A 23,856-nucleotide genomic window follows, 5' to 3' on the forward strand; every position below is an offset into this window, starting at 1 on the left:
GATATGCTGAACAGAGCTGTGAAGTTTCCCCTCGATTGGATCAAAAATGAGGGAGGAGCTCTGTTTTTGAAGGTTCATGCTTAAAAACGTCATAACTCTGAAACCATGTGATGCATGATGTCATGCTCGCTGACTTTTTTGTTCGTCATGGGTATGCGATTCTGCCTGCAAAGTCTGGCCTCGATCTCTTCAGCCGTTGCAGAGAAAAAGGGGTTTTCGTGTTTTCACGAAAAACAATATGGCGGCTGAACCACGTGACCTGTGACGTCATAATTACCATTAAAATATTCTACAGACCGAGTTGATCATATGGTGAAAATTTGATCTCAATCGGTCCAATTATTGCAGAGAAATTGGTTTTTAAAGGAAATTAAAACTTAAAATGGCACTGAGTTAAGGATCATCAGAATTATCAGAATTACCAACGTTCAAAGTGCCATAACTTTGTTAAAAACGATCGAAACGTCGTGAAGTTCGAACTTGACCTGTAACTTATCATGAGGAAACCATGTGCCAAGTTTGAAATCTTTAGCATTAAGCGTTTAGAAAAAAAGTCCGGAAAACTGTTCTTTGCGTGACGGACTGACGGACTGACAGACGGAGGGACGGCGTGCAAACCTATAGTTCCCTCCGGTGTACACCGGTAGGGGACTAATAAACGAACTACTAACTTCTAATCTGGTGTGTGGGTGTATCTACGCATAAGGGAGAACGCTATTGAAAATTGGGTCGCCACGTCGAAATCCAAGATGGCCGCCTTGCGTCTTCCACTTTGTCAACTCACATCACTTCACCGACGGGGGACCTAGGCGTAACGCTTGTTAGTCCCCTACCGGTGTACACCGGAGGGGACTATAGGTTTGCACGCCGTCCCTCCGTCCGTCCGTCAGTCTGTCAGTCGGTCAGTCCGTCAGTCCGTCACTCAAAGAACAGTTTTCCGGACTTTTTTTCTAAACGCTTAAAGCTAATGATTTCAACCTTGGCACATGGTTTCCTCATGATAAGTTACAGATCAAGTTCGAACTTCACGACGTTTCGATCATTTTTGACAAAGTTATGGCACTTTGAACATTGGTATTTCTGATAATTCTGATGATCCTTAATATAACTCAGTGCCATTTTAAGTTTTAATTGTCCCCCGTCGCTCAGCGGAGCGAAAGGGGGACTATGGCTTTCCCCTCCGTCCGTATGTCCGTCCGTCCGTGCGTGCGTGTGTGCGTGCGTGCGTAAGCGAAGGACCGCATTCGAATTTGGTGTGAGGGTGCAACCCACGTTAAAATCCAAGATGGCCGCCGCCATGTATGTCTGATGCCATGTATGTCTGAACCTTGTAACCTGCATATCTTGAAAAATAAGCGAAGTACCAACTTCTAATCTGGTGTGTGGGTGTATCTAGGCATAAGGACGAACGCTATTGAAAATTGGGTCGCCACGTCAAAATCCAAGATGGCCGCCACCACATATATGTCTGAAACTTGTGAGCGAAATATCTCGAAAAATAAGCGAAGTACCAACGTCTAATCTGGTGTGTGGGTGTATCTCTGCATAAGGAAGAACGCTATTGAAAATTGGGTCGCCACGTCAAAAGCCAAGATGGCCACCGCCATGTATGTCTGAAACTTGTGAGATGAATATCTTGAAAAATAAGCAAAGTACCAACTTCTAATTTGGTGTGTGGGTGTATCTCTGCATAAGGAAGAACGCTATTGAAAATTGGGTCGCCACGTCAAAATCCAAGATGGCCGCCGCCATGTATGTCTGATGCCATCTATGTCTGAACCTTGTAACCTGCATATCTTGAAAAATAAGCGAAGTACCAACTTCTAATCTGGTGTGTGGGTGTATCTAGGCATAAGGAAGAACGCTATTGAAAATTGGGTCGCCACGTCAAAATCCAAGATGGCCGCCACGATGTATGTCCGACACTTGTGAGATGAATATCTTGAAAAATAAGCGAAGTACCAACTTCTAATTTGGTGTGTGGGTGTATCTCGCCATATGGAAGAACGCTCTTGAAAATTGGGTCGCCACGTCAAAATCCAAGATGGCCGCCACCATATATATGTCTGAACCTTGTGAGCGAAATATCTCGAAAAATAAGCGAAGTACCAACTTCTAATCTGGTGTGTGGGTGTATCTAGGCACACGGAAGAACGCTGTTTAAAATTGGGTCGCCACGTCAAAATCCAAGATGGCCGCCTTGCGTCTTCCACTTTGTCAACTCACATCACTTCACCGACGGGGGACCTAGGCGTAACGCTTGTTAGTCCCCTACCGGTGTACACCGGAGGGGACTATAGGTTTGCACGCCGTCCCTCCGTCCGTCCGTCAGTCTGTCAGTCGGTCAGTCCGTCAGTCCGTCACTCAAAGAACAGTTTTCCGGACTTTTTTTCTAAACGCTTAAAGCTAATGATTTCAACCTTGGCACATGGTTTCCTCATGATAAGTTACAGATCAAGTTCGAACTTCACGACGTTTCGATCATTTTTGACAAAGTTATGGCACTTTGAACATTGGTAATTCTGATAATTCTGATGATCCTTAATATAACTCAGTGTCATTTTAAGTTTTAATTGTCCCCCGTCGCTCAGCGGAGCGAAAGGGGGACTATGGCTTTCCCCTCCGTCCGTATGTCCGTCCGTCCGTGCGTGCGTGTGTGCGTGCGTGCGTAAGCGAAGGACCGCATTCGAATTTGGTGTGAGGGTGCAACCCACGTTAAAATCCAAGATGGCCGCCGCCATGTATGTCTGATGCCATGTATGTCTGAACCTTGTAACCTGCATATCTTGAAAAATAAGCGAAGTACCAACTTCTAATCTGGTGTGTGGGTGTATCTAGGCATAAGGACGAACGCTATTGAAAATTGGGTCGCCACGTCAAAATCCAAGATGGCCGCCACCACATATATGTCTGAAACTTGTGAGCGAAATATCTCGAAAAATAAGCGAAGTACCAACGTCTAATCTGGTGTGTGGGTGTATCTCTGCATAAGGAAGAACGCTATTGAAAATTGGGTCGCCACGTCAAAAGCCAAGATGGCCACCGCCATGTATGTCTGAAACTTGTGAGATGAATATCTTGAAAAATAAGCAAAGTACCAACTTCTAATTTGGTGTGTGGGTGTATCTCTGCATAAGGAAGAACGCTATTGAAAATTGGGTCGCCACGTCAAAATCCAAGATGGCCGCCGCCATGTATGTCTGATGCCATCTATGTCTGAACCTTGTAACCTGCATATCTTGAAAAATAAGCGAAGTACCAACTTCTAATCTGGTGTGTGGGTGTATCTAGGCATAAGGAAGAACGCTATTGAAAATTGGGTCGCCACGTCAAAATCCAAGATGGCCGCCACGATGTATGTCCGACACTTGTGAGATGAATATCTTGAAAAATAAGCGAAGTACCAACTTCTAATTTGGTGTGTGGGTGTATCTCGCCATATGGAAGAACGCTATTGAAAATTGGGTCGCCACGTCAAAATCCAAGATGGCCGCCACCATATATATGTCTGAACCTTGTGAGCGAAATATCTCGAAAAATAAGCGAAGTACCAACTTCTAATCTGGTGTGTGGGTGTATCTAGGCACACGGAAGAACGCTGTTTAAAATTGGGTCGCCACGTCAAAATCCAAGATGGCCGCCGCCATGTATGTCTGAATCTTGTGAGAAGAATATCTTGAAAGATAAGCAAAGTACCAACTTCTAATTTGGTGTGTGGGTGTATCTCGGCATAAGGAAGACCGTTATTGTAAAGTGGGTCGCCACGTCAAAATCCAGGACAGCCGCCACCATATATATGTCTGAACCTTGTGAGCGAAATATCTTGAAAAATAAGCAAAGTACCTTCTGGTGTGTGGGTGTATCTCGGCATAAGGAAGAACGCTATTGAAAATTGGGTCGCCACGTCAAAATCCAAGATGGCCGCCTCCATGTTTGTCTGACCCTTGTGAGCGAAATATCATGTCATAGCATGTTTTCTGCGTGTTCCACTTTGTCTACTCACATCACTTCCCTGACGGGGGACCTAGGCGTAACGCTTGTTTCCTTTAAAAAAGATTTTCTCTGCAATAATAGGACCGATTGAGATCAAATTTTCACCATAGGTGGGACTCGGTCTGTAGAATATTTTAATGGTAATTATGACGTCACAGGTCACGTGGTTCGGGCGCCATATTGTTTTTCGTGAAAACACGAAAACCCCTTTTTCTCTGCAACGGCTGAACAGATCGAGGCCAAGCTTTGCAGGCAGAATCACATACCCATGACGAATAAAAAAGTCAGCGAGCATGACGTCATGCGTCACATGGTTTCAGAGTTATGACGTTTTTAAGCATGAACCTTTAAAACCGAGCCCCTCCATCATTTTTGATCCAATCGAGGGGAAACCTCACAGATCTGTTCCGCATGTCAGTCTACTAAAATGTCCTTTTGGAATTTGCGATAGCTCACGTGGTTTGGCAGATATCGTTAATTAAACGAAAATATTTTTAAAATGGATATCTCTTCAATCGCTTTATGGATCGACGTGAAACTTCATACTATAGTAGAAGTCATGAAGAGTAACAAGTGTGCAAAATTTCAAGATGATTGGATGTACGGTCTGGAAGCTAGAAGTTGTTATTGCGTGAAGAAGAAGAGGCGTCGTGTGCGGATTTAATTATTTATCACATGTACAGACTGAAAGCATCGTTGGACACGACCTGTCGCGGTCATTTTAACCTCAAATAAAATTCTAATTGAAGATTTGTCAATAGCTGAGGTATATTAACAAACGAATAAAACAGATTTGGTCAAATTCTGACTTTTTTAACTCGATCGCATTTGACAGAGTTGTGACAAGCTGAGGAAGAAGAAACCTCGCATTGGCTTCTCCAATGTGCCATAAAAAAATGGATATCTCTTGAATCGCTAGTACCTCAGACCGTGAGTTGGTAATAATTTATATAATTCACACAGTGCAATACGTGCAGGCCACTCCACGGAGCGACATTGCGGGCTTATCAACGAGGCGAGGCGTGACACACGTGTCTCAGCATACCTCAGATCAAGTTTGAAAACCAGCATCAACCGTGCATAAATTTGCATATTTGATCATTTTTGACAAAGTTATGGCACTTTGAACTTTGGCAGGGGACATGTATTGCAGCGCAATACTCAGAATGCTTGTTACTTCTTCATTTGCACTTTCCAAGGAGAATTGTTTTAACCTTTCTTACAAGGCCGTGTTGGATGTTCTTCAGGTCATTTGAATTCGAGTTGGTGCCAATGAGGGAGTCCAACGTGGTCGTCCTCATCACAGACTCTGGCGTGCGCCACGAGCTCGCAGGTTCCGAGTATGCGCTGCGGCGGCAGGAGTGTCAGGAGGCGGCGAAGGCCCTTGGTCTTCCCAGCCTAAGAGTGGCAAAGCAGGATGACTTACGAGGTACGATGAGAGCGAAACGCTCGGCACGGTGTCTTGCATTAACAAGAATAACCATATTGCCATTTGGTTTGAAATGCCGTGCTTGTGTCAGGCAGTCGAGTTTTGTTTTGATGCACAAATTGTACAGAGCTGCGTCGACACGTTTCCGATGTGGTGTTCCGGCGCGCGAGGCACGTCATCACAGAGATTGCACGCACAACGCAGGCCGCGCATGCCTTGAGAACTGGGGACTTTGGGGCCTTTGGAAAGCTGATGACAGAAAGCCACACTTCGCTAAGGTACAATGAATGCCTCGTGCCATTTGACGAAGGGTGGGTGAGGTCATCGTTGAGGGTGATTGATTTTTAACTCAACTGGACTATGTCCAGCTGAGTGTTTGCCGACACCCAGTGTCCGTCGTCCGTCGTCCATCTATCGTCTGTCTGTCTGTCTGTCGTCTGTAAACAATTCGACGTCTACGCTCTAAAAGTCACAAATATTGATCAGTTTTGATGAAACTTTTATGCAGCATCTTTAAGACATAAACTAGTTTGGGATTGCCTTTGGGGTTTGCACGCCCAAAAATGGTCGCGGCAGGGCGGCCATATTGAAAAATCAATTTTTGTCAATCTGGTACTTCCTAATGTAGCTAGAAGGCTGAAACTTGGTGTGAGGACAGTATGTAACAAACCTCAACACATATAATAAATTCAAGTCTGAAATCTGAGAAAAGTAATTGTAGTTTTACTTTTCATGCCTCACTTAAAACTCAATTTTTTCTAGTTTCCTGTTTGAACATGAGATACCTTCAACGTTACTGTACCTCCTTAGCACATATAAACTATATAGTTTGTGGTTCTATTATGCATATTCTAACCATATTGATATTGACCAGTTGAGTTCAGGTTCCCTGGAACCTCTCGTTTTAAATTGTAACTGATTTTAGGTAAGGAGGTGATGGGAGGGAGAGGGCACTTCTAGAGTACACGTCATCCTGCAGAGGTCCATAGTCTCAGATTCGTCATCCTACAACTCATCCCTCACAACCAACCACCCACTCACAGAAAACTCCCTCCCTCATAGGTGTATAGATTCCTTGCCAATCCTGACTCATTCACTGTTACTGGACCCAATGACCCCCAGCACTTTAGTCCCTAAATTTTGTTACCTATTCTTTCTTTTTTCTCCTAATTCTATTCCACTTTCTTTGCTCCTTTCCAGGTCTTTCTCTGAGGGCCACCTATTTGCAGCATGAAAAGTCACAAATTTTAGCAAATTTCAAAAACTGATCCTCTCAACGACAAATCAGTCAGCCCCTCATAGTCAAATAATGAGCCCCTCATAGTCAAACTAATGGCATTCATCATTACATCAGGCCTCCAGATTTATCTACGATCATCAGTTTGACTTCCGCCAAATAATTTTATTCCTCGTAATCTGAAACTAAAGGTCACATCTAGCTGGGCATGTGCCAAAGCATTTGACATTGTCCGGCACCTTGCCCTGTTTACCAAACCGTCAGTTAATGGTGTTCAGGGTCTACGCATAGACTGGTTAGCAGTTTTTATATCCACTCACAAGCAGATGGTTGCTTTCAATGGCCTTCCCACCTATGCTGTACACCTCTTTTAATTTTGTACACAGAGTTGAGGCTCGTGGAGGGGCGAGAACAGGGAACGTACCAGGATGTCACAGAACAAAAAGTACAGTGGAAAATCGGGGGAAATACATCAATAGTGGGGTAGACGGAGAAGATAGATAGGAGGAGACTTGGAGGATGAAAGGACATGGGGAAGCACAAGAGCAAGGGGAGGGGAAGGGAAGGGGGAGGAACAAGCTGGATATAGACACAAACTCTCAATACCAGGAGTGGAGAAGGGAAAACTGGGGAAGAAGCAGAAATGGAACAAACAAACAAACAAAAAAACGATGAGGAGGGGGTCGGGGGGGGGGGGCCTGATAACCTGGAAAGAGGTGGGCTTGGGGAGGGTTAATGAGGGTAGAAAGGACCATGGGTATGGATAGGGGATGACCTGTAGGTCAGAATCCCTCAAAGTAACATTCTGGGACCACTCCTCTTCTTGGTTTACATTGATGACCCCCCTTCTTCACTGGAAAATCCATTTTGTCATCTTGCGTCTAAGACCCTACCCTATACAGGACTGTTCCTCAACCCTCCACCAGAGCAGGCTGTGGCAGTGTCCTCTAATGATATTTAAAAAAATTTTTTTTTAAGAACCCATTATCTACCTGGAAGTCATCTTCACCATCAACAATAGCTTTCTTGAGCAGATCATATCAGAAAGCTGGCCCTGGCCTCCAAATTCTCAATAGGACCGAGTCCATCCTCAGCTTGTAATGTAATACAAGATCTTCATCTGAAGTGTCATGGAATTTGGCTCCCCGACATGTACTGTTACAGCTGCTTCCCATCTTGTCTTTCATTGAAGCCTTGGAGTCATAGGCCTCCCATGTCAATGGAATCTCAGTTCGGTGTCCTTGCAGTCATTTACCAGATCCATGTTGCTCTTGCTCCTCCGACCCTCACTGCCCAACCCCTGCTCCTACAGGTCACATATTCCACCAAAACCATTACCTATTATCCTCAGGTGCAAGCTTGATACTCACCTCAATTCATTTGTTTTCCCTCCTCTGACAAATGTGGAATTGTCTTACTGAATCTGTCTTACGCTCTTCTTTCCAGGCCTTCTAGTCTGTTACCTACCACTACCTCATTGTCTCTCCCATCTCTACCCCTGAGCTTTTCTGCAATCGCTGAGACCCTCTCCCCTTTCTCCTGCACCTTATATGCTAATACTGATGTGCACACGTGCTCATGTCGTCCCATTCCCCCTTCTCCTTACTTTGTTAATCCTTTGTCCCCAGCTGTGGTTCTGCTCTTTTCTGGACCTAGTTTCTTAATTTACCTTTTTATAAACCAAAACGTTTTACCCTATTGGGTGTGATTTTGCAACAGACACACCCGATTGGTCAATGCCCCATTGTTCACATTTTAAATTTCACATAAATAATGTCATTGCAATGTTTTTCCCAATTAGGTGCGCCCATTTTAGCTTTTAACTGCTAGATAATTATTAAGCAAACATTTTTTATGTTTATGGGACAGCATTGTGCTGAAGAATTGCAATGACATTATTTATGTAAAGTTTAAAATCTGAAAAATCCGTACTTTTTGAAAATGTAAATGTGAAGAAACGATCCCTTGCTTCACATTTTCACGGATTTTCAAGGGCGCATTAATTTATTTTTAGCTGTGCTATAAGTGAGCTATGCTGCATGTTCCATCATTCGCACTATAAAATTATATGCACGAGATGTCCTACTCTTCGCGCTATAAAACGACATGCACAACATGTCCCACTATTCGCGCTATAAAACTACATGCACGACATGTCCCACCATTCGTGCTATAAAGACACTCCTCCGTGTCTACCAGCTGCTGCGCAAGACGTCATCTCCTGCTAGTTACACAATGTAAAACGCTTCACCGCATCTACCACAGCTGTGTAAGACGTCATTACCCACGAGTTTTTTTTGTTTTTTTTTGTGTACAAGATCAAGATCGAGGCTCGTGAAAAAGCTAACATTAATCACACAAAAGGTCAAACCGACACATAAAACACAAAATAAGGGGAGCGGTTGACAAGATGGGGAGAGAGGGGGAAGGACACAAACACAACATTTGAGAGCAGGGACATGGAGTTACACAATTAAAATGATTTGCTGCATCTATTACCAGTTGCCGAAGATGACATCACCTGCCAACATCCCTCACAAACAATGGGCTTAATACTCACCCCTCCCACACCTACAACACAATGCCCGCATGATTACTTATGTCCAGCGTGTCCTGGGTCTCGATCATTCTTCTCGTCCCGCTGCCTTGAGCTTTGTTTTGCCTCTCGCTCCGCTCATTGATCAAACATGGCTCCCAAGTGCAAGACTGGTGTCAGAGATGCGTCGACTGCCAAAAGGCAGAAGAAAGTGATGAGCCTCAGCCAGAAAGTGGAGCTGCTGGAACGGCTTTCAAGAGGAGAAAGAGAGTGCGGCCTCTGTGGACAGACTGTATGGAGTAAACGAATCCACCGTTCGCTACATATTGAAAAACGAGAAGAGGATCCGAGAAAATGTTGCAGCGAACGCTGTATCAAGCACCAAAGTGGTCGCCCAGGTTCAGGACATCCACATAGAAAGGGTGAAGGGTCTCAACATATGGATGGAAGACATTTCACATGCTGTTAAGTGGATCTCTCAGTCGCGCAAAGGTGAGATGTATGTACGCATATCTGGCTGGCGCAGGTGGCACTAGCACGAGTGATGTGGTTGTGGCGACGAGTGATGCACTGAGCGATGTGGGTACGAGCAGCCCCAGTCCATTCTGAGTGGGCAAGGGATGGTTTGACAATTTCAAGAAGTGGTACGGTCTCTGCAACATCAAACTGTCAAGTGAGTGTGCCTGTACTGACCAAGAGGTGGCCAAAACGTTCCCTGCTCAAGCCGCGCAGCTCATCGACGAGAAGGGGTACTTGCCAGAGCAGATGTTCAACGCTGACGAGACCGGCCTGTTTTGGAAAAAGATCCCAACACAAAATACATGCTGCCCATGTTTTGGAGGGACAACAGGAAGGTGTGGGTAATGGCAGAAATTGTCATGGACTGATTCTATAACTATTTTGTCCCTTAGATGGAGAGTGTTCAATGTTCTCCAGAAAAAAAAAACCTTGTGTTCAAGGTTCTCCTGCTCCTCTATAATGCTCCAAGCCACCCTGGGCACCTGAAGGTGGCTCACCCGAACGTCGAGGTGATCTTCCTGTCCCCAACACACATCGCTGATCCAGCCGCTCAACCAAGGGCTAATCTCCACTTTCTGTGAGCTGGACCTTGCTATACTCGCTGCACCTTTCGCCACATTTCGGATGCAATGGACTCTGACCCAGAGCTCACCGTCGGGCAGCGTTGGAAAGAATTCAAAATAGCCCACTGCATCTGCCTCATCAAAGAGCTGCTAGACGAGGTGAGAGCCTCCACCATCAACGCCTGCTGGCAAAACCTGAAGCCACAGGCAGTGAAGACCTTTACAGGCTTTTCTGACAACATGGATGAGAGGAATGAAATTGCTGGGTTGACACGGCAGGTGGAGGAGGTGGGGGGGATGGGGGGGGGAGGCTTTGACAACATGGAGCCTGAGGAGTTGGGGGATATTATCCCCTCGCATACCTGACGAGCTCACTGAGGAGGAGTTGGACGCCATTACCAAGGTTTCCAGGGAGGAGGAGGAGGAGGTGGGCAGTGATGAGGAGGAAGAGGTGCCAATGCCCAACCTCACTGTCAAGTTCCTGGGTGAAGTCTTGCGGGACATGCGGGCAAATGCTGACAGGCTGCAAGACACCGACATGGTCATAGAGCGTTACCTCAAGTTCAAGAGGGGGTTGGATGACGTGATGATCCCATACAAGGTGCTACATCGAAACCTGTGGCATATTGCCAGGCAGCTCTCGATCACGCATTTTGTTTGCAATGGTCCCTCCATGCCAGTAGCATGAGCACCTTCCCCTGCCTCTACCTCGGTGCACTCACCTACATCCCTTAAGGTGCACAACTCATCAGCATCCTGACTTACATTGTTTTCAGAGGAGTTAAATGAGTTCAGTGGATATTAATTTTTCATCAGCATCATTTGAAAAGTTGTGGCAAAACCCCAGAGGGTGTCTTTGTGTAAATAAAAATTTGAACAGCACAGCACCTACTGTTGTTTTTTTTTTGTTTTTTTTATGGTACAGTTGGTTAAGCACTTTTAATAAACTGTAATCGCATTCCTTCAAGAAACATTGGAAACGGGAACTGGTTGTTGTGGGGTTTTTTTCATTTGTAAGCATTTTTTAAATGAAACTGTAATCACATGCATTTGCGGTCGAAATTTTTTTAACGTTTTGAATTTTCTGCTATGAGAGTTATTTCTGCTGCTATTTCTTGAGAGCTGCTATTTCTGCAAACCCTGGTGTTGGGCTAGCGGCTAGGGTGCCGGCTTAGGATCCTAGGATCCTGGGTTCGAATCCCGGTCGATCGCTGAATTAACGCCAGGGGGGTTGACTCAGCCTGTCATCCTTCCGAGGTCGGCTAATTGAGTACCAGTTCACTGGTAATTCCCTGTTTGTCGTTAAAGGCGGTAAAAAGGGTTGGCGTCAGGAAGGGCATCTGGCCGTAAAACATTGCTTCAAAAAGGGGACCAAAAAACAACAACAACCACGGTTCCCGAAAAAGGCCAACCCCCGCTTTGCGGGGAAAAATGGCTCTAAAGGTGGTTATTTTTTTTTATAATCAGGAGCCGCCGGGAACCTATCCCCCCTTTTTCCATTGAAACAATGCCCCGACATTCGCTGTCACGATTTGCGGAATTTTTCATGAATCGTGAACTGCGGAAACCTATCCCCCCTTTACCCCATTGAAACAACTAGTGAGGTACCCGTGCTACACACGGGTGTGAGGCCAGAAGCAAACAGACAATGCAGAAACAGTGAATGCTAAAGCATGAAACCAATAAATTCCACATTCCTGTAGCACCTTCAGTCACACGTCAGACATGGACAGCAAGTTCGTGAAGGACTTCCATGAAAAACGTACCCATTGGCAAACAAACGGGTACGTTTGTTCCATTCCCAGTCATTGGCGAATCTGCATATGGCGATCCCCGAATTCACGTCTAGAAAGTAGAAACCATCACGGCATTCCGTCATTCACTTGAACTCGATATCTCTTTTTTCATTCCAAACAGCATAACTCCAATCACAAATGAAATAACAATAATATAAAAAATAAACTTTTAACAACATTTGTGACATAAACAAATATTTAAATCCTGATGTGAAGTTCCGTACGGGTGGGTGAATACAATTACGAATTCAAAATCGTAATTGTATTCACTCAATTCCAATCATCAATTGATACTTTAACAAAACAATTAACACGATTAACGTTTAATGATTTAACATTACGATTGAATATATAAATATATAATAACCACCTTTAGAGGCCATTTACGATTACGAAAACATTACGATTACGAAAACAAACGAAAACATTACGATTGAATGACAGTTGTATTTGGATATTATCAAACCCGCGCATTACCATCATCTGTCCACTTCCGCATTCGCGGCAGGTTCATAATTGTTATCAAAATCTAAACAGTATTTGTAGAATTTCAATAAAAGCCACATCACTGTTCATATCGGTAAATATTATTCCATCGTGTTTGGAAAAACTGGAAAATTGGAAAACTTGGAAAAATTGGAAAAACAATATAGCCTATTTTACTCCCAGGGGTCCCAGGAATACCCACCCAAAATATCCTTGCGATCGGTTGAGCCGTTTTTGCGGTACCTTCAAATGGACAGACGGACATTTGGTGAATTATAGTAAGATGGCCTGACATTAGTGGTGAATTGCCATTCCCGGCATTTTCCATGAATCACGAATTGCCGGGAACTTATCCCCCCCCCCCCCCCTCTTTTTCCATTGAAACAATGCCCCAACATTCACGGTGTCACCATTCACGGAATTTTTCTCATGAGTCTCGAACCGTGGGAACCTATCCCTCTTTACCCCCATTGAAACAATGCCCAGATATTAGTGGTGTCACTATTCACGGCATTTTCCATGAATCACGAACCATCGGGAACCTATCCTCCCCCCACCCCCCCCCCCCCTTTCCCATTGGAACAATGCCCCCACATTTGCGGATTCAGCATTCGTGGCATTTTCCAGGAATGTATCCCCCTGTGAATGTTTGGGTCTGACATTATAGCATAATATCTCAAAAGGTTATGGACGGATTCGGATGAAACTTGTTGGGTAGGTGACAAGAACGAGTTGGTTACATTCTGGTTCATGTCCGGATGCAGATCCGGCCTATCAGTGCGATACAAAATGTAAACTGTTCAGCATGGCGTAGGTATGCACTCTTCCGTGTGCTGTTCTATTTATACAGTCACGTGAAAAAGTAAGTACACCCCATGTAAAGTTTTGACTTTTTCAATATATTTCAACATACAGCTATTTCATCTCATTTCAACATTATTGATAGATAAAGGTGATATAATATGACAAATATCATGAAACATTTACATTTTGTAGTCCATTGTATAATTTCAATAAATATAAATGCAAATTCCGCATGTGGAAAAAGTAAGTACACCCCTACATTTATCACTACTTCAAATACCTAAAATTAGAATCAGGTGCACCAGCTCAGGTGCAAATGATTAGAACATCGTTAGAGAGGATCTTGGAGGAATCTGTCTTATTTAAACCTCAGATATTTAGTTTGGTTTGCTCTTTGTTTTTGAAGTGTGCAGCGTCACCATGCCTAGATCAAAAGAGCTCTCTGAGGCCTTCAGAAAGAAGGTTATAGATGCCTACGTGTCTGGGAAGGGATTTAAAAAGATCTCCAAACAATTTGAAATCAATCATTCGACTGTCCGGAACATCATCTACAAGTGGAGAGGATTCCAAACAACTGCCAACTTGTTCAGGCCAGGCCGCCCCAGCAAGTTCAGCTTGAGAGCAGACCGCAAGATGCTGAAAGAAGTCTCTAAGAACCCCAGAATGTCATCACGGGACCTACAGGTAGCACATGCCACTGATGATGTCAAAGTGCACGAGTCTACCATTAGAAAGAGGCTGCACAAATTTGATCTACATGGGAGGTGTGCCAGGAGGAAACCTGTGCTGTCCAGAAAGAACATCAGGGCAAGACTAAAGTTTGCCAATGAACACCTAGGCAAAGACCAACACTTCTGGAACAATGTGCTCTGGACAGATGAGTCAAAGGTAGAGCTATTTGGCCACAGTACCAGAAGACATGTTTGGTGAAAACCAAAGACAGTATTTGACCACAAGAACCTGATACCAACTGTTAAGCATGGTGGTGGAAATATTATGGTTTGGGGCAGCTTTGCTGCATCAGGGCCTGGGCAGCTCACCATCATAGAATCCACTATGAATTCTTCATTGTACCAGAGGTTGCTTGAGGATAATGTGAGGCCATCTGTCGGAGTGTTGAAGCTCAACCGAAGGTGGACCTTGCAACATGACAATGACCCTAAACATACCACTAAATCCACCAAGGAATGGCTGAAAAGAAAGAAATGGAGGGTTCTGGAATGGCCAAGTCAAAGCCCGGATCTAAATCCCATCGAGATGTTGTGGGGGGATTTGAAACGGGCTGTGCATGCAAGAAACCCCTCAAACATCGCACAGCTGAAAGAATTCTGCATGGAGGAGTGGGCAAAAATTTCTCCCAGTCGATGTCAGAAACTGGTAGACAGTTTTTAGAAACGCCTACTTGAGGTTGTTTCTGCCAAAGGGGGCAATACCACCTGTTAGAGCCAAGGGTGTACTTACTTTTTCCACATGCGAAATTTGTATTTATGTTTATTTAAATTATACAATGGACTACAAAATGTAAATGTTTCATGATATTTGTCATTATATCACCTTTATCTATCAATAATGTTGAAATGAGATGAAATAGCTGTATGTTGAAATATGTTGAAAAAGTCAAAACTTTACATGGGGTGTACTTACTTTTTCATGTGACTGTATGAATGTATCCTTCTAGTAATTTTTCATGTCTAGATAATTTATGAAAATGCAGAAATAACTGCAAGAAAGACAAAAAGCCCGAGTGTAGTATCGCTTTGGGTGACATCTCAACTTTTCCTTCTTGATTATTGGCACACTTTCAACCAAAACAGCTGTGATTACGAGGTGAGCTCACCAGAACTCGACCAACTCGTGGAGCTGGCAAAGGCGGTCCCGGGGGTCTACGGCTCACGCCTCACAGGGGGCGGTTTTGGGGGCTGCACTGTGACTTTGCTGGAAGCCTCGGCAACGACTGGAGCCATCGACCACTTGCAGGTGCGTGTGCATGTGTGCACCTCCGTCAGAGCTTTAATATGTCGGTTCAATTCTGTAATACATGAGGCAACAACAGGAAACTTTGATGAAAGCACCATCCCAATAATTTTGCTTTGCTTGATATTAAATTGCATCCTTGAGTCCAGTGGGAAGGTTGGTGAGAGTCATTGTGGCTGGAGAAGTGAATAAAAGAAGAAAACAAGATGGTATTCATAGAATACTTACCCTGCGCAGTCAACTTGGTGTGAGCCAACTCTTCTGTTTTTGAACGTTTCTTTTTTTTTTGATCCAATATGGCTGCCAGACCACGTGAGCGATGACATCATAAATTTATATTCTCTAAATAATTGTTGCATAGATCACGCTCAATACATTTCAAACTGATCAGACTAAGCGTTGTCCCTGTCGAATTATGACGTCATAATTATGGCACCAATGACATCATTGTTAACAATACCTATTCCCCATATTGAGTTATTTACAATGAGCCACGTTTCAATTTTTTAAATGCTGACACGGCGCACACTTTACTTTACTGAAATGCAGACACAAATGTTATATTTTCGTCAAAAATCGTCGGAATTTCGCCAAATCTGTTTTGTCTTGTGTTAATATACCTCAGCGATTGACAAATCTGAAATCAGAATTTTATTTGAGGTCAAAATTACCCCGTGAGATCGTTTCGTACTTTGCCTGCTTATCATGTGCAATGTGATAATTAATTCCATGCCCACTCTTGGAGACTCTTCTTCTTCACGCAATAACAACTTCTAGCTTCCAGACCGTACAAGCAATGATCTTGAAATTTTCCACACTTGTTACACTTCATTACCTCAACTATAATGTAAAGTTTCACATCGATCAATGAAGCGGTTCGAGAGTTATACATTTTTTAATATTTTCGTTTAATTATTTATATCTGCCAAACCACGTCACCAATCGCAAATTCCAAAAGATCATTTTAGTAGATTGATATGTTGAACACATCTGTGAAGGTTCCCCTCGACAGGATCAAAAATTAGGGAGGAGCTAGGTTTTTAAAGTTTATGCTTAAAAATGTCATAACTGAAACCATGTGACGCATTCCGTCATGCTCCCTGACTTTTTTGTTCGTCATGGCTATGCGATTCTGCCTGCAAAGTTTGGCCTCGATCTGTTCAGTCCTTTTGGAGAAAATTGGATTTTAGTGTTTTTCAGGCTTTTCACTCAAAACAATATGGCGGCCGAACCACGTGACCTACGATGTCATAATTTTATTTCTGCATCAATTTATACCGAGAAGATGCTCAAGATATTTCATCCTGATCGGATAAAGTTTTTTACTTGTTGAATTATGACATCATAACGGCGGCACCTATGACATCATCATTCACATATGTTATTCCGCATGGAGAGTTCTTTGCAATGACATCTTTCTCAATTATTTATGTGCAGCGGTTTTTGAGAAATAGAGGTGCAAAGTTTTTTCCCCAAGATGGCGCCCGTACCACGTGACCTGTGACGTCATAATATTCACTAAAATATTCTACAGGAGGAGGCCCTCCTATGGTGAAAATTTCATGTCAATAGGACCAACGGTTGCCGAGAAAATTAATTTTTTAAATGCTGACACGGCACACACTTTACTTTACTGAAACGCAGACACGTACGTACGTACCCGAATGCTTAACCCTGTATTTCGCTTCGCCAGCGCAGGGTAATGAGATGTATATTGTTGCATGAGCTATCTCCTTAAGGTGAAGATGATCATCGATTTAAAACACTAGTACACCCACTCACTACAGGAGGGGCAGGAAGGGTCATTCCTCTTTGGTGTATATAGATTACATATGATCTCTGGTCAGGTCTCAAGAACATTGGGTGTGTGTTCATTTACCAAGTTTCTTGTGGAGAGATCGCCAAGCGGTTAAAGCATTCGAGCAAGCACTCCATTCAAAACCCTTAAGGAACGGCTTGCTTGGCAAGCGCTAGCTAGCTGCTTGATAAATGAGCACAACCCGGTCTTCCTCCCTTTCAGTTTCGTGTTAAACAGCAGGAGCGAGTTTCAAAAGGCCGCCACGAAAAACGCCACGTTAGCGCCAGGAAGGGTCATGTTATTAACCCAACTCATGTGGGGTATATAGAGTACTGTAGATCTTCGCTCAGTTCTGTAAGTGAAACCTACCTCACGGATGTTGGGATTCCTCCAAATTTCTTTGTTTAATGTTATAAATAGCATTAGCGACTGTTTAAAAAGCTAATCATACGTGTTTGTGGTTTATAATATTTTTACTTCTGGTCGAGGGCGTTGGGCTGTTGCTCCCACAGAAATGCCATGATGAGCTATTTATGAACGTTGACTCAACATTTGTTCGAGGAGGAAAAACACCTTGGGGAGGTGGGATATTAATGGTATCAATATTGTTTTGTAATAAGATTAATATTATGCTATTATCGTTAGTTTTGTTGTTCAAAGCGGCCTTGGGAAAACACCACGATAAAGCTAATTTAACAACATTGATATACACCTCTACGTTCATCCCAATTGACGGCAATGGTGGGGAAACCCCGCTCGGGGGAGAAAACTCCCTTGGGGAGAGGGGCTAATGAATGTGCTACAACCTTCATTATGTAACCCTCAGTCATCCTGTCAAGTTTGGTTAAGATTAGATAAGTAACGACGGAATGTATCGCGGTCAAAAAATCATCAGACAGACAGACACCAAATTGCGTATTTTAGTATGATGATTCTATGAGCTGAGAGTTGGCTAAAACATGATTGGCAGTGATATATCTACCATAATAAATAGAGCTTGTGTGGCTGTAGCTATCTCAGAAATATTCACTCGTCGATTGGTTGCGGCACTGACCAATTGGGTGTGCCCTTTTTTCCCTTCACTCGTCAATTGGTCACGGCACTGACCAATTGGGTGTGCCCGGATTTTCCCTCCACTCAATTTGTTGTGGCACCGACCAACCGGGTGTGGCAATTTTTCAATCGGGTGTGCCTGTTTTTCCTTTCCCTCGTCGGATGGTCCCGGCACTGAGGTAATTGCAATATTGATATGATTATAACATGGTGTCTTTTATCACACACTTTCCTCACCAACGTTTCCTCAACTATCACAGCAGTGATTACAATATTGATGATTACATTGCGGTGTTTCTATCACACACCTCCCTCACCTCGTGGCTCATCCTGGTGACACTACAGTGATCGTGGCACCATCCTTGACAATTTTACAATAATATGACCCTTCCTGCACAAAGCTGATCAAAGCTAATCCTTGATTGTGGTGCTATCCCAAAATCCCAGGGACTCAACGCCCCATTCCTCCCATGTTCATGCTTGTTTCTAACAGTTGGCATAAAGACCAAGTGTTTCAATTTATTGCACATGTTCAAGACCAAGAAGGCCCATTGTCCCGTTTGTTTGTGAAAATGTGTGCTTAGTTTACATTATTGTTTTACTTGGTTTGCATTATCAACCCCCAAGCACATGCTTTCAATTCAGTTCAGAACAAAGCATTCTGTGGTACATATTGTACAATTACACACAAGGTGTGGCTGACATTATCAGGTGTTTATTACAACTGTGAATACCAGGCCAAGTTGTCAATGACTTTAAAGTGAACTTTACTCTGTTCGTTTCTCAGGAACATTACAAAGGAAATAGCAAGTTCTACATTGTCAACGCTTCGGAAGGTGCACAGGTCCTGCATGTCTAATGGCACGGCTCGACCATACGCTCAACACTCAAACCCTGGTCTCCTCTACGGTTATCAATGTGTACATCACATTCTCTACACTGGATCTTAATTGCCTCCAGAAGGGTTACAAACACGGCTCAACCGCATACACTGCTGCACTCGACTCATGCCAAGTCCAAGACGTGTGTTGCGTGCGGTACAACATTGTCAGTAATCACTGTGGTTAAGGATGACGGTTTATAGCTGGGTTCAGAATCAAACCCAGTCTAGACGGCGTAGAGGTGAGTGTGCATTCCTGGAGTCTAGGCCATCCTGCCAGCTCATGAGCACACTGGAATATAACAATAACACAAATCCGATCGATAAGTAACGTTTACCATCACCAATTATGAACTGTTAAACATTCCGTGAAGCTGTGCACACCATCTCGATTCCTCTTTCCTTCAACATTCAGAGATCTCTTTTTGCTCAGGAAAGAATCGTGTATCCTTCAATTGATTATTATTTAGCTCCCAAAATCCTACACTTTTCCTACTATCTGTCATACAAACTCAAATTGACAGACACCACTTATATCGCATATGGTATTTTTGTCTTGGTAAAGGGCTAGAGGAAATGTATTATGGTGGTGATTGGGGGCGTGGATGGGGGTCTTCCATCAATCCGTGAATTGGGTCCAAACGTTCAATTTAAACAAAGTGGATCAATGTAACGTGATATCATTGTGAAATGACATTAATAATGTTTGTTGGTGGTATTGTCGGATAATCAATTGGAATAAAATTTTATTTTGCTTGTTATTGTTGTTTTTCGGTTGTAATTTACCCCACACACACAAAGGGAAAAGCAAGGTTAGGCAATTGGTGGTCTTTCTGGCAGTCAAACAACATTGAAAATCATTGAAAAGAGGAAACGTACTGGTTTTAAGGACGTCATAAAGGATAAACAACAGGCACAAATAACTAATGTAACATGTTAAATAAGGTGGTGTAAAAGACGTTGCATCAATGGCAGTAAACTTCCAATTGATTTATTTTTTTGCATTTTACGTCATCACAACCAATCAAATTTGCTGCTCGTAGACCCAGGCGAAGTCGTTGTTTCTCAAGACCACGTGGGGTAAACTGTTATATGACCTCTAACTTTTTAAATGACTACACCCACTCTGTATGGGAGTGGCAGGAAGGATCATGTTATTATCCTCTGGGGTATATCGTTTACAGTAGATCTAAGCTAAGGCCTCAAGAACGTCCGAGGTGTGTTCAGTTACCAAGTTTATTGTGGAATGTTCACAAAGTGGCTTAAGCATTTGAGCAAGCACTCCATTTGATACCATTGGTAAGGAACGGCTGGCTTGGAAAGCGCTAGCTAACTGCTTGGTAACTGAACTCACCCCGGGTTTCTTCCCTTTCAGTTTAGTGTTAAACAGCAGTAGCGATTTCAAAAGGTAATCAAATGTGTTTGTGGTTTATACGTTTCTTCCCTTTCCATTTAGTGATAAACAGCAGTCGCAACTGTTTCAAAAGGTAATCAAATGTGTTTGTGGTCTATATGTTTGGGGTGCTCCACAAAAGGCCACGATAAGCTATTGATAAACATTAACACAGCCTTTGTCAAAGGAGGAAAAAACCCTTGGGGAGGGGGATATTATTTGTATTCATATTGTCCTGTCAGTCCGGCGGTTAACACCGCTGGAAGACGAATAGCCGTAACGGTCCTTAATTCCAAGGCGCGTAGCCAAAACTGGCGGTTGGTCTGATACGCACGGGACAGAAGGCAACAGGGTGCTTACCTGGCCACAGCACACGGGTTGATTCCTGAAACCCACAACGAATAAACACGACACAACAAATGAAGGTACCACGATAATCTATATATATAAACGCGAGTTGTCTGTGTGTGTGTGTGTGTGTGTGTGTGTGTGTGTGTGTGTGTGTGTGTGTGTGTGTGTGTGTGTGTCCAGTTTTTGTGTGTCCGCGTTTTATTCAGAGATGGCTGAACGGATCTTCATCAATCTTTCAGAGGTTCATCAGTGAGTGCCTGGGAGTGTTTTACGCCAAAAAAATTTTTTTGAAAAAAACAAAGTTCGTTTTTTTGGAGTTAAAAATAAAAAGAAAAATCACTCGTTAGTGCCGAAGCCTTTTAAAATTAATGACAGTTACATACAAGCACACATTCACATAAATAAATACAAAACAATCACCAGACATTTGAACACAAATAAATCAAACAATTCCGGAAGTGTACGAAGTTGGTAGTACGGCTTCTTCTTCTTCCTGTTCGGCATTACACGTAACGCAGAAACGGGATGAACGCCACATTCACCAGCATATATTTAACGAAAAGGTGATGAACCCCCTTCCTCCCCCTCCCTCTCATTCTTCCGTTCCCTCCCCATTCCTCCCCTTCCCCCCACTGCCCTCTCTCCTCTCTCCCTTCCCTCCTCCCCCTCCCCCCTTCCCCCCTTGGTGGACAGGTTGGGTGTGTGACAAGGAAGAATGGATTCAAATTTGGTGAAGATTTGAATCCGAATCTGGATCATAAAATTTTTAAAGTGATTCTTCACCATTGAGTGGAAGGGCCAAAAACTATATACAACAACAAACAACAACATGCATTTTAAGGCCATTTTCCCTGCTAGAGCGGGGGTTAGCCTTGCGGTCCCCATGACAATCTTCTCCATTTTGCCCTATTTTCTGCATCTCTCCTTGTTAACCCCCTTGCCCGCATTTCTTCTTCCACCATCTTTAGCCAAGTCTTTCTCGGTCTTCCCCGTCCTCTACTTCCTTCTACATTCATTTCCATCACTCTTCTCAACCAGTCACTTTCATCCTTCCTCAACACATGACCAAACCATCTCAACCTGTTCCTCTTCACAGCATCAATCACAGGCTCTATTCCCATCATCTTTCGCAATTCATCATTTGTCTTCCTCTCTCTCAACGATACTCCGCACATCCACCGAACCATTCGCATTTCCACCCTTTCCAGCCTTCGTTGCTGCTCTACATTCATGACCCATGTCTCGCTCCCATAAATCATAACACTTCTCACACATGCAGCATACACCTTTCCCTTCAGCTTCAACGACACTCCCCTCCTCATCAGCATGCCACTCAGTTCCCGAAACTTCTTCCATACACACCTCACTCGAGCAACCATTGCCGTGTCTGATCCACCTTCTCCATTCAGCATGTCTCCGAGGTAGAAAAATGTTTTCACACCTTCCAGCTTCACGCCATCTCCAAGATCCAACTCAACATTTCCTCCATCTGCAGCTCCCTCTGTGCACACCTTACATTTGAATGTAGCTGCCACACTGGTAAATGACCCTCTCAGACCACTACATTTTCGATGAACCCACTCAGTGCACATTGTACATTGAATGGAGTTCACTCCGACACCCTTCCTGCACACAGCACATGGCCACTTCCCAGTTCTTTCCACCTCACCACATGCTTTACCACTTGCCATCACCTCCGTCTTTCCTATATTCACCTTCAGACCTTTTGTCTCCATACATTCCTTCCACTTGTTAAACTTTTCCTTCAGTCCATCCATACTTTCCGCAATCGACACCAGATCATCTGCATACAACAACTCCCACGGTAAACCCTCCTTTACGTTCTGAGCCAGCACCTCCATCACAGCTACAAATAGTAGTGGACTTAGTACCGACCCCTGATGCACTCCCACCTCCTTCACCTCAAACTCACCACTGTTCCCGTCCTTCGTCCTTACAGCTGTGTGGGCTCTTTTGTACATTGCCATCACTACTCTGATCAACCATTCCTCCACTTCTAACTTCCTCAATGCCCATGTTAATACTTCGCGTGGAACCCTATCGAATGCTTTTTCCAGATCAACAAACCCAAGAAACAACTTCTTCCTCTTCTCCATGTACTTCTCCTGCAACTGCCTCACAATAAAGAGCACGTCTGTCGTTCCTCTTCCTGGCATAAATCCAAACTGCATTTCGTCGATCTTCACCTTCTTCCTTGTCCTTCTCTCCAACACCCTTTCCAATACCTTCATTCCATGCTCCAATAACTTTATCGCTCGATACGAGCCACACTCCAGAGAGTCACCTTTCCCCTTGTATAGAGGGAGGAGGGTACTCAGTTCCCAATCCACTGGAATGCGGCCTTCTTTCACCACCAGATTACAGATCTCTGTCATTCTCTTCACACCCCAACTTCCTGCTGCCTTCAACATATCTCCCACAACTCCCGTCGGCCCTCCCGCTTTTCTACTCTTCATTGCTTTTATCGCTTCCTCAACTTCCTTCTCGGTTATCTTCTCTGCCGGTCCTAAAACTGGGTTACTCTCTATGTTGCCATCCCATTCATTCTCTGTATTCAACAGCATTTCCATATATCTTTTCCATCTTCCTTTAATTCCATCTGGGTCCACAACGATTTGTCCCACTTCATCCTTCAAGCAACTCACCCCCATCACATCACACCTCTCTTTCGCTATCTGCTTTGCAATCCTGAATACCGCTCTCTGACCCTCTTCCGAATCCAAGCGTTCTCCGAACATTTTCCTACATGCCTCCTGCGCCTTTGCTACCTCTTTCTTTGCAGCCTTCTTGGCTGCCTTATAACTTTCATGCTCTGCTTTTTCTGCTCCCGTACCCTTCGCCTTCTGCCACTCCTTGAACTTCTTCCTCTTCTCGTCAATCCTCTTTCCAACTTTCCCACCACCATGTTTCCGAGTGCCTCGGTGGTCCTTTTGTCCATCCACATACCTCACCAACGGCTCCCAACAGACTATCTTTCATTGACTTCCAACCACGTTCAAGCTCAACCACATCATCCTCTACCC

The 23,856-nt window shown here is 43.9% G+C and overlaps 1 protein-coding gene across 2 annotated transcripts in view; it reads left to right on the plus strand.

Moving 5' to 3' along the window:
* Positions 1 to 19,829, plus strand: part of GALK1 (galactokinase 1) — a 57,887-nt gene extending 38,058 nt beyond the window's left edge. The window contains exons 6-9 of one of the 2 annotated variants that reach the window (XM_068114166.2): positions 5,241 to 5,422; positions 5,550 to 5,700; positions 15,178 to 15,340; positions 18,976 to 19,829. In XM_068114166.2, coding sequence (XP_067970267.1) covers positions 5,241 to 5,422; positions 5,550 to 5,700; positions 15,178 to 15,340; positions 18,976 to 19,047 — 568 coding nt within the window. In that variant the 3' untranslated portion in view covers positions 19,048 to 19,829. The remainder of the gene's footprint in view (positions 1 to 5,240; positions 5,423 to 5,549; positions 5,701 to 15,177; positions 15,341 to 18,975) is intronic. The other variant, XM_068114168.2, reaches the window with a different exon arrangement.
* The last annotated feature ends 4,027 nt before the right edge of the window (positions 19,830 to 23,856 follow it).

The sequence above is a fragment of the Myxine glutinosa genome, chromosome 4, assembly GCF_964187855.1.
Source record: "Myxine glutinosa chromosome 4, kmMyxGlut1.1, whole genome shotgun sequence".
NCBI lineage: Eukaryota > Metazoa > Chordata > Myxini > Myxiniformes > Myxinidae > Myxine > Myxine glutinosa.